The sequence below is a fragment of the Hesperophylax consimilis genome, chromosome 3 (assembly GCF_061612785.1).
Source record: "Hesperophylax consimilis isolate HC1 chromosome 3, BYU_Hcon_1.0, whole genome shotgun sequence".
Lineage (NCBI taxonomy): Eukaryota > Metazoa > Arthropoda > Insecta > Trichoptera > Limnephilidae > Hesperophylax > Hesperophylax consimilis.
In genome coordinates this window covers 438,102-450,352 of record NC_142838.1, presented here as the reverse complement: position 1 = coordinate 450,352, position 12,251 = coordinate 438,102, and the positions used below count along the sequence as shown (strand labels likewise).

The window sequence follows — 12,251 nt, the reverse complement described above, 5'->3', positions numbered from 1 at the left end:
TACCCATGTACTAGAATATCTTGGAAAATGTATAAAAAGTACATAATTACCAATAAATATGTAACATGTACACATATCAATATTTTACCCACCGATGAGTGATTAATTTGGTATCACTTATCAATGCGAATCACGATAAGGACATATACATGTAGGTAGTGTAGAACGGGATGCGTTGAGGCTGATATCAGATTGGGAATTAATTACTGGGATTATAGTCGTTGTGTTCTCGTTGTTGATCTCGAGGGAGAGGCTCGTCTTGTGAGGGGAGAGAAGGGGTGAAATAACGAAGGAATCTTTGTTTACGGAACGTGGGAGCATTAAGATAACGATTAATTCAGTCTAAGAATTTGTTTTAATTAGGCGATTTATTCAGTTAAATAATTATTTGTTGGTATTATGAGTTGGTTTCTATTCCTTCGTAGTCGGAAAATGCAGTCTGCTGAATGCTGATGGAGGTTATAGACCTATTTTAAAGTAAGAAAGAAATAATAAAATTAGCAATCCATTGTTTTTTAAGAAAAAAGGATATAAATTCTCTATATTGAATTGAAAAACTCATATCTGCCAACACAAGTGGAACAAGTTGTTGTTTGTAGAATCATGGAATACGTAAGCCAGCAGAAGACTTAAGCTCACCGTACAAGGGTGGGAATCCGACGCATTTGGCGCACCCGTGAGTTCCTTGTACCACTGTCGGAGATATTGGGTGTTCTGCACTATTCTAAAGGACTATATGTTATTGTAGAATCGTGGAATAAGTAAACCAGACTTGAACCCACCGTACCTGGGTGGGAATCTGACGCATTTGGTGAAGAATATTGGGGGTTCTGCACTATTCTAAAGGACTATATGTTATTGTAGAATCGTAGAATAAGTAAGCCAGACTTAAACCCACCGTACCTGGGTGGGAATCCGACGCATTTGGTGAAGAATATTGGGGGTTCTGCACTATTTAAAGGACTATAATATGTTATTGTAGAATCGTGGAATAAGTAAGCCAGACTTGAACCCACCGTACCTGGGTGGGAATCCGACGCATTTGGTGAAGAATATTGGGGGTTCTGCACTATTCTAAAGGACTATATTAAAATCCACTTCACCTCAGAACCTTGGCACAGGTTTTTCTAGTGAGGTGTTGATGAGACACCATAATGTTTAAATCACGTATAGCTATTATTTTACTTAAATTTTATTTAAAATCATTCTTACTTTAATATAACATTATACAAAATCTAAGTATGTATATAAAAGAAAATATTTATCATATTATTTTTTTCCGACTTTATGTCTGGGTTAATTCTTCCCCGCAGGAAAAACTAAACCCTTTAACACACTTTTCCACAAATGATCATCTAGTCAATCCATATTATGCAAGTTCATTATATAAGCATAATAAATACAAGAACAACACGTCAACCCACCAGAGATCAAATGGGAAAATAATTCACCGACTCCATATATTTTCATATCAGAGGGTTCCGCTCGGTAGAACTTCTAACAGGGCCTATAAATCCCACTGATCCCTCAACATAAATATTTAAAAAATTATGTTGAATTATTATTTCCAATCTTTCGGATGCTGCGCGACTTGCGGATAGTTATTGAATATTCGCAAGGGTATTTTGGTAGTAGGACTCCAGATATTTTCATATCAGAGGGTTCGGCTCCGTAGAACTCCTAACTGAACCTACATATCCTACATAAATAACATATATGTAGGATATGTAGGTACATCTATATATCCTACATCCCTTAACATAAATATTGAAAAAATCATTCGTATTATATTATATTATTATTATTCATTTGATAATTGAAATAATTTAACTGGAAAATAAATAAATAAAAATTTCGTTTTATCTAACATTTAGCAGTCCCCAATCACAAACACCAAGTATTTACCCATTGACACGGTCTGCTATTTATTTTATGAATGTTACAATTATTAATCCCATGTACAGTGTACACCTACCGATTACTGTGCGATGCTTCTCGGAAAACGTAGAGAAAATAAATGACTGTGTTTCTGACCGCGACTTGCACGGTGGTTATTGGATCTGATGTCCAGGTTTTCAGCCAGGTTTCCAGTGGGGCGGTGTCCATCGCGTCCGGTATCCTATGTCCGGTGTCCGGTGTCCGGTGTCCGGTGTCCGGTGTCCAGTGACCACGTGCACAGTTCATGATAAATTAGCCATCGCATTTGTACAAACAGAAAGAGTAAACATTCAGGTTGGATATGAGTTGAACACCGGACATAGTGCGTTGTTTGATGTAGTAGACAGACACAATGGATTTTTGAAAAATATAGCGTACAAATTAATCGCGGATTTGCTCGGGTGGAAATTTGCATTGAAGCTGAGTCAGAATTAATTTTACAATTATCATAATCCGCTTTGTGAATTCACGAAATATCAATTTCATAACACCGCTTTTAGACTGACATGAATTATTATTCAATCCAATTAAGCCTAATTCAAACCCATTTAATTAGTTTGATATCAGTAACAGTTAATTGGTCGAAAAATATATTAAAAAAAATATAATTATTTAACTTTCTACGATAATGTAACTTTATAATTATACTGTATCAACAATATATTTTATGATATTTTTATAATGTTGTGTATTTACTTTTTTATTCATTGTTTTTGTGTTTAATTAGTAGAACTCCGTTTAATTTTTTTATAAATTTAATGTAAATTTTTATAATTTAATAACATTATCATTGAGTTCTGCAAGTATTTTTTGGTTTTTGTTATTGTTACAGCTGTTTCGACTTTCAAGGCCATTTTCATAATAATATTATTAATTTTGATTTACATTACATTTAAAAGAAATGTTTTTTTACGATAAAATTTTTATAAATACTCTTCTGTTAACCTACCTACACTGAAATGTTTTTACAGTTTGTAATAAATAGAAAAATTACAAAGAAAAAATAAATTAATTGTTTTTAAAATAATGAAAAGCTGAAAATTATGCATAATTTAAATCTGTTTTAATTAGAAATCTCAATTATATTAATCACATTGAAAAAAAATGGTGAAATCTCATCTAACAACAAAAGAGGCAGAGTAGTGGCACCGCTGTAAGAGCGTTTAGTGTATCTGTCGTAGCCTTTGATTCGTTTAGTTTACATCATAATCAGTCACCATCATATAATACACATTCGTCAACAACAGAGTCAGAGTAGTGGGACCGCTGTAGGAGCGTTTAGTGCATCTGTCGTAGCCTTTGATTTGTTTAGTTTACATCATAATCAGTCACCATTATACAATACACATTCGTCAACAAGAAAATTAGAGTAGTAGGACCACTGTAGGAGCGTTTAGTGCATCTGTCGTAGCCTTTGATTCGTTTAGTTTGCATCATAATCAGTCACTATCATGCAATACATATTTGTCATATTGATATCTTCAACATGGGTTCTTAAGGAGTATGATAGAAGGTTAGGATTTTAAAGAGACAATTACTCATATGATGAAATCGAACTAATTATATGTGTGATAAAATATATATAAGGCATACACTCAAAAAACTCATAAGCTCTGGCTCAAACACTACTCAACTTATTATGGATACTATTCACTATTGTCCAGAACATGTGTAGACTCGCTAGACTGGTCAACTCAAGACTGGTTGATTTTGTTTATATAAGTCTATTTATGTCAGTCAATATTTCGCCAGTGAAGATATATTATAATCGTTATCACTTAGCAACTCTTGACATTTTTTCCAAAGAAAAACGAACATTTCCTGCTTACAAATGACCTGATAATAATTTGAAAATCTCCTATTATCAGTGATAATTTATCACCACAGTAAGCGGAAAATATTGCTAATGTCGTGATGGAGGACTTAGCCAGCCGAGGAATTGCACTCACGACGCCTGGGTGGGACCCAGCCGCGATGCCAACTGGTCTTGTCACTTCTATTTTCTTATGTTTATTTCTGTCTTATACCATCCATTACTAATAATTTACGTTATTATTCTAATTTAATGTTACCTGTTTTGTGAATAGGACGTAAGTACGTTGATAAATGAGGGACTCAATTCGTGCTAACTGCTACTGTTATAACCACGAATACAATTGTGTATATATATAAATGTATTGTTTAAGACGTGTTCGTCTATTTGTCCGCAGCTACCCTACGTCATGTCCGTCTTGTACGACAGTCAGGGGGCTCTCCTCCCGCCGCAGGTGAACATCTCCGAGAGAGGAGTAGTTCCCGTCGCCGTACAAACATTTCGGTAAGTTTTTAATTTAAGCATCGACTTTCCGGTCAATTGAGTATTCAAAACAGAACACCCGAGCTGTAGGTTGTCATTTGATGACCAAAGTAACCATAACTCTTTTACGCTTTGATTTAAATTTAAATTATTTAGTATATTATTACCCACCTCTTTCCCACAAGAGTGACCTCGGTGAATCACCGCGTTAGATTATGTTCTGCATTGTTTTGGTAAAAGGTTGTTTATTACTGTATGTTTATATACGAAGTTCAATGTCAGCATTTGTTTCACGGTTAGTATAAAAAAGTTTAACATTTTAGTTATTTTTAAAAATCTACTTCACCTAAGTATTATTCTATGTCGTTATGGAAAGAATTGTTGAGCAGTAATTCAATTGCAGAGCGATCATCCGCCATAACATAGGGACATTTCTAGCGTGGCGGGTGAAAATATACTAAAAAAAATATTTACTTTTTTGCATTAAATAATTAAATTAAAATGACGGAGTTTTATGTTGTGATTTCGGTTTTTTGTAATTTTTTAAAATTGTTCCCAAAAAGAGATTTTTTCCCCATTTCTCTTTCGTGTACAGGCTTTCAGCGCGCTTGTTAAAGGTTAGTTTTTAATTTAATGTAACTCCTAAGCTGCTTTAATGCTTATTCAAAGCCATCTCGAATATGCCTGCCCACTTTTTAGTACTGTATATAATTAAATCTAAATATTTACTGGAGCGATGCAATCGTCGCCCATCAACTCTCTTCTAGTAGAATATTCTGATCCTCCTCTTTGTTTAAGGTGGCAAATATTTGCTGACAAATTTGTTCTCAATTCTGAATGTCCCAGAGTCTCCTTGTTCAACGACTCAACGCATTCATGTACTACAATCAGAGTTCAAACTAAACCTCTTTCTGCCATCTGTAAAAATTTTCCGTTTTCTCATATCTTCAAATTATCCAAAATGATCGTCTTCCCTTATACAAATTAGTCACGTCACCCTATCCCCAACAACTTAATATGGGATCGATACCATAATTACCACAATAATTATAATGACAGAATACTTCATTTAATTTCAAACCAGTTTTCAACCGAGTACATTGCAATAATTGAATCTCTCAAATATATAATCAAAAATCATTTTGAACATTCCCGTGTTCTCGCTGATTCTCTTAGTTCCCTCCAAAAACTCGAATCCAGCCCAATTCTTCGTTTTGATGATCACTTTGTATGCCTTATTTGAGTGCCAATAGCCTGTATTCAAAGTTCTAGAAAACCATAACTCTGATTAGGATTCTTGGACATGTTGGCAAAGTGGGTAATGATTTTGCGAATTCCTTGGCAAAACAAAAAGCATCTAATCCTATTTTTACCCTCTTAAACTACATTCCCCTATCTGAAATTGTTCTATTCTCAAAGATAGATCCAGCGATGTTTAGAAAGAGTATTGACACGTTGGTAGTCAATCCAAGGTAGCCTGCTATGCCTCAATACAAAGGATTATCTCATAAAAACCGCGGTTTCAACAATTCCCCCGTTTCTTCAAAAAAAATACTCACTTAATCGAATGATGATCGAAATTCACGTGCTTGACTCTTCAGATTGTACATTCGGTGGTCAAGAAGTGACTACTTTTTTTGGATGTCCCTCTAAACAAATATCCTATTTTCTATCAAGCCTTATCTTTACCTCTCTTGTAATGATCGCCTAGAACACCCTTAAAGGGTGAAATTTGAAAAAAAAATACTTCTAAGCGTTTCATGTCATTAAAATTTTCAATAATATCACAATAGATTTTACTTTTGCTTTCATTGCATGTCTTCTTACGTCCAATTATCATACATTTTGAATTCAATTTAAGCTCATTTATATTTGGCCATCTTGTTACATTTTCCAGTCAATTATTTAAAATATTGATTAATTCTTTTTACTGTATTATCCATTTAAGATTAAGTAAATACGACGAATAGGATCGTAAAAATGACAGTGGGATGGCCGAGCCATTTGATGTTTCTTTTGGCGAGGATTTGTTTCTTTTGAATCGGATCGTCCGTTGATTCCCATACTCTTTTGACCAATACTATTCCATAAGTACAGAATATTTTATAATCCAAAAGTAAGATAGTAAGTGTGGTGTCCTCAGGGTGCGGCTGCCGTGCAGTGGGCTGCGCAGCGCCGAGGTGGAAGTGCGACTGCAGCTGAACATCACGGCCATCAACAGGATGCACGAGGATACGTGGCTTAACTTCAAGAGAAACAAGATCTGCCTCAAAGGTAATTAATAATAATATTTTAATGATTTGTATAGCGCTGTTTTTGTGAAAAATCACCTCAAGGGCGCTGTACAAATATATAATACATTTCTGCAATGATCTATGTTATTACTAACTATACATGGAGATAATAATATATACAGTACCATACAAACCTGGTAAGTCACTTGAGATTAACATTGTTTATTAGCGAAATTTAGATACGGTTCGCACGCACAGAACATAATTGGAAAATTGGATATAACTGGAATTTCCGGTATTTATTTTACTAATATATATTTATGTTCTTTAATGAGCGTGTTTAGGAAACGAAAGGCAAATTTTATGCTTAGCGGTATTACATTACAAGGCTTTAATCAGAATTCACTTTCCTAAATGTGATTTGTCCCTCGGTATAAGACAGATTTCGAATATTGTAAATACAATAAGAAAAGTGTGATTAAGCTGTATTATAGGTAATAGAAGAATGCTAATCTCAGGAATGGTATATTTAATTTAAGGGTATGACAGCTTTAAAAGATAAGTTTTTAGTTTAGACTTGAAATCTGTTGGACTTGTTATTGATCTTTGGATCTTAGGTACCGGAGGGAGTTTATACCATTCCTACTTTTTTAACCCACTGTAAACGCATTTGTAATACACGCATAGATTTTAGTCGAGTATTAATACTGTCCCGAAAAAGCTACGGTGGTAGCAAAAACTGGTCGGTAATAGGTATAATAATAAATAGATATTTTTTTAATACACTTTTTTTTGTTGATGTTGATGAAAAGTTTTACGTTATACGTTATCATTAAAATATTTAACCATGATAAGATATTCAGGTCCCAGTCGATATATTATGTACAATAAAAACATATAATTTTTTTTTAGACCACTTTGATTTTAATTACACTCTACCGGTTTCGGAAGCACCCTTCCTTCGTCAAGAGAATATTAAAACTGTTTTGGTTTTTATTGTAAATTATGACGATCCACAAAGTAAATGCTTATTACAAATAAATATATTATGTACCTAAAATTTTAATTGTTGCATATTAATATAATTTAATATTTATTTATTTATTTTTATTTATTTATTATTTATTAACGCCGATTATAGCGGCTTTTACAAAAAAATAACATTTGTTTTACATATTAATACAGAATATACATAGATAAAAAAAATATAAATATAAAATACATAAAAGAGAACAATAGAAAGAGTTATTATAAATAAAATACAACAATTGTTTATATATTTATATATATATATATATATATATAAATATATAAACAATTCATATACAATAAATCCCGGATAAATTAATACTTTAAAACTATATTTGATTATAATCAATCTGAGAAGCGCTGACATACAGTTTTAATTAAATAGTGTTTGTATGAGGTTAAGCTAGTAATGTTTATAGATTCATCCAAAACATATTTATTACCAAGTACATGTAGGCGATTCATTATGGAATTGAGTTCAGCGTTAGATCCTGTATTGTTGCAATGATAGGGTAATTTGAAACGAACTGATCGACTAGGTACATGGAAACATATTAACGAAAGAAGTTCAGGGGAGTTCAACAGGTTGGTAACGATTTTAAATAAATAAAATAGGTCAAAACAAATTCTTCTTTCTTTTAATGTATCGAGTCCCAATAATTGTAACAGAGAGGGGTAATTAATGTTTTCGACGAATATTCCCAATTTAAAATTAATATAACGTAAAAATTTATGTTGGACTCGCTCAAGGGAATTCTCATGTACACTGTAGTAAGGACTCCAAATGGTGGTGTTAAATTCTAGTTGGCTTCTAACAAGTGAAGTGTAAAGTAATTTGACAGTTTTTAAATTTTTAAAATCCTTTGAAATCCGTAAGACAAATCCTAACATTTGCATTGCTTTACTGGTTATATTATTAATGTGTTTAATGAATGTTAATTTAGTGTCAAATGTTATACCAAGGTCTCTTATTTCATCCACAGATAATAAGGTGTGATTATTGAGAAAGTAGGTGAACAAAAATGGGTTTTTTTTTCTGTGGAATCTCATAAGTTGACATTTTTTTACATTAAGAGTTAATTTGTTTTTAAGACACCAATCGTAAAAGCTATTAATATTAGATTGAAGTGTTAGACAGTCCTCGATATTGTCAATAATTCTATATATCTTCATATCATCAGCGAACATTAGAATGAGAACACGGGTGAATATGTTTGTTACGTCGTTAATGAATAAATTGCAAAGTAACGGACCAAGATGCGAACCCTGGGGTACGCCACTGGTAGCTTCGAACATGTAGGATAAGTGATCATTAATACAGACAGTTAACTGACGCCTAAGTAGGTAACTCTTAAACCAAGATAAAAGGTTTCCATTAATGCCGAGTTTCAAAAGTTTATTAATGAGGATTTTATGACAGACCTTATCAAACGCCTTACTGAAGTCGGTATATATAGAATCAACTTGTTGTTTGTTGGCAAGTGCATTGGAAATAAAATTTTCATATAATGTTAGGTTAGTCAAAGTTGATCTGCCGGAGATAAAGCCGTGTTGACAAGTTGCGATACAAGAGTTTACAAAGAAGCTGATTTTCTTAAGAATCAATTTCTCAAAAAGTTTAGGTATAGACGATTGAATACAGATAGGCCGATAATTTTCAACAAAGGATTTATCACCACTTTTAAATACAGGAGTTAGGTAGCTAAGTTTCCATATTTGTGGAAAGTGTCCTGTGGAGAGTGACTTGTTGAACAGTATATTAAGCGGAACAGATAAACTTTGGACACAATTCTTAAGTAAGATGGAAGGAATCTTATCAGGTCCCGAGCTCGTTTTGGGTTCAAGTGATTTAATACAGACTATAATGTCTTCAATATCAATGTGTATTTGCGATAAGTGTAAATTTATATCCGAATTGAAGTAAGGAATTAAGTCATCTGGAATATCAGGTTCATACACGTCCTTAAAGTAATCAGCAAACATGTTAACAATTTCATAAATTTTACTGGAGCTATTTTGTCTGTAACGTATATTACCAGAAATACCAGCATCATTGTTTTTCATTGATTTTGTGTATTTCCAAAAGTATTTTACATCATGAAGTATCGTGTTCTCAACCGAATTAATGTAATTTTTATAACATCTTTTTGTCATTTTTTTGCAATCTCTTCTAATATTGTTGAATGCCGTATAGTTGGGAATTGTTCTGTGTTCTTTATATTTTTTATGTGTTTCTTTTTTAATAACAATTAACTGAATTAATTCTTTGCTGAACCATATCGGATACTTTCGTACTTTATGATGAATTAGAGGAATTGTGTCGGAAATGATACTATTCAGTTGAGAGTAAAATAGTTCTACGCTATAGTTGAGATCACCTTCCTTGAGAACAGACCAATTTACTTTGTTAAGTGCATGATTAATGTCCTGGTAATTAGCATTAATGAAATTACGACTACAATTTTTAATTAGAGGGTCACACTCTATTGTAATAGGTACTAGTATTGTAAGTGGAGGGTGGTGACTATCAATTGGGTCAAAGGATTCGGCTGACTCATAGACTTTTATACCCTCATCAGTAGAAAAAATTAAATCAAGTGTCCGATTACTACAATTCAGCACATTGTTACATTGAAATAGACCTAAATAGTTCGACATGTCTAAGATTTCTCTCTCGCACGCCGTTAATGGTAAGTAATCCAAATCATTAAATTTACAATTAGGTAGGTTATAATAACCGCAAATTATAATATTGTGATTAGGGTGGTTAGATTTGAGTAGCTCGACATCTTCACAGTGATTTTTATACATTATTATATTAGAATTTGGTGGAATATATACACATCCGATGATAGTTTTTTTGGATTTATCGTTTAACATTACAAAAATTTGCTCAACATCATTGTTTTTGTTTTTTAATAATTTCGATGAAATTTTTTTATTTACTGCTATCAGGACGCCTCCTCCTCTTGATTTGGAGCTGGTGTTCCGATTTCGGTCAACTCGGTAGATACTGTGGTTAGGTAGACCGAGCTCCGCTGAGTATATCGATGGTTCCAGCCAGGTCTCAGAGAGTAAGATGATGTCCTGTGTGATGGTGGGTGCATTAGTTCTAAAGTCACTGAGTTTAGTCCGAAGTCCCCTGACGTTCTGGTAGAAGATGTAACGTGGCGCGGTTATAAGTTTTTTGGTATATTTATTATAATTTTGGGTCTATTGTTGATATATTTGATAATTAAATTATTTTCTCCCTTGCTTTTTCGATCTTCCAGCTCCTTCCACAAGTTTTGTACTTCTTGCCGTTGAAGCATTGTTAAGTCGTTCTTGGTCTTGATAATTACATTTCCATACGGTATTCCTTTTTTCTGTAGAACAGTTCTGGCTTGATATTTATCGGACAGTTCGACCTTGATGGGGCGTGTTTTATTAGTGTCCTTCTTACCCAATCGATACACTTTAATTAGCGAGGTATCTACATTATCAACATTGTTAAGAATATTCTTGACATTATTCAGATCTTCACTCATTGTTGCAGTTTGAGAATTACCCGAGCTTTCAGGAACATTGAACATTATTACATTTTTAGATCGCGATTTTCTCTCGTCCATTTCATTCAAAGTTTCGCAAATTCCTGTTAGTTGTTCCGTTTCGATGTTGGTAGTTGATAAATTTTTGGAATGATTAGGTGAAATGTTCCTGTAGGCATTCAATTCACCTTCAAGAAAACCAACTTTTGTGGAAACCAAACTAATATTGCCTAGTAGCACTGAGAGTTGAGGCGTTAATTTACCCATTTGTTCTTTAGTAAATTTATGTTATGGTTGGTATATTTTTAAATAGCCATTTCTTTAATGTATTAAGATCGATTTGATATTGTTCTAATATTTTTTTCTTAAACTGAAATACTGCATTGACATCTGGGCATTAGTAAACTTTGTCAATTAGTTTTAATTGACAAACATACATTTGGAATAAGAGTAGCTCAGTATAGATCCTTGAGGAACTCCATAGTTTACGCTCTTCAGTTTTTTTTATCTCCCATTAACAGTTTTATTAGACTAACCATATTTTAGTTCAGATCAGTCAGTATTCCAATAAAATTTGTTAATAATAAATAAATATTATCAGAACATACAAAAATAAGTGATTCATTGTTCAAGCGAATGATTTCTTTGTTGTTTTTGTTCATATTAGAATATTTACTGTGACGAAATTGCCTCCATTAATATATGGATTGGGGTGGTCGACGCCTACTCTCCCCAAACCACCTCTCCCATCCCTTCCGCGCAGCGCCGGGGGCACTGCTACCAATCAGACTGTTTAATCTAAGTAATTACCCTCTTTCCAATGAGCAATAGAATATACAGGATATGTCACATAAGCATCAGCAATACCACTGAATCTCATGTTTTACATAATCACTGCACTTGCTGTGTCCTGTATAAGCTTAGTCCTGTCAATGAATTGTTGGAAAGGAGGGCTACCTTGCAAAAAGATATGTAATTCTGTTTTTTTGGTTTGATGTATATAATAAGATTGTACTTAAAAAGTTTCTGACAAATCGCGCTTGTGCCCGCATCGGTACGACCAGATTTGTGTCAATATTGTAGGTTTTCTTTAAATAACTCTTAATACAAAAAAGTCGTATTTTTTTTGTAGATCGCTAATTTTTCTACAGTATAACTCTTTATAATTTTTTGAATACCTAATACTTACCGACAAACAGAGCACCAAAGAACAAAAAATTCCAAGAA

At 33.1% G+C, this 12,251-nt stretch overlaps 1 protein-coding gene across 1 annotated transcript in view; it reads left to right on the top strand.

Moving 5' to 3' along the window:
* LOC149424793 (inactive tyrosine-protein kinase Dnt-like) overlaps positions 1–12,251 on the top strand; it is a 180,739-nt gene that overhangs the window by 22,617 nt on the left and 145,871 nt on the right. The window contains exons 3-4 of the mRNA XM_089646736.1: positions 4,149–4,255; positions 6,378–6,508. Coding sequence (XP_089502862.1) covers positions 4,149–4,255; positions 6,378–6,508 — 238 coding nt within the window. The remainder of the gene's footprint in view (positions 1–4,148; positions 4,256–6,377; positions 6,509–12,251) is intronic.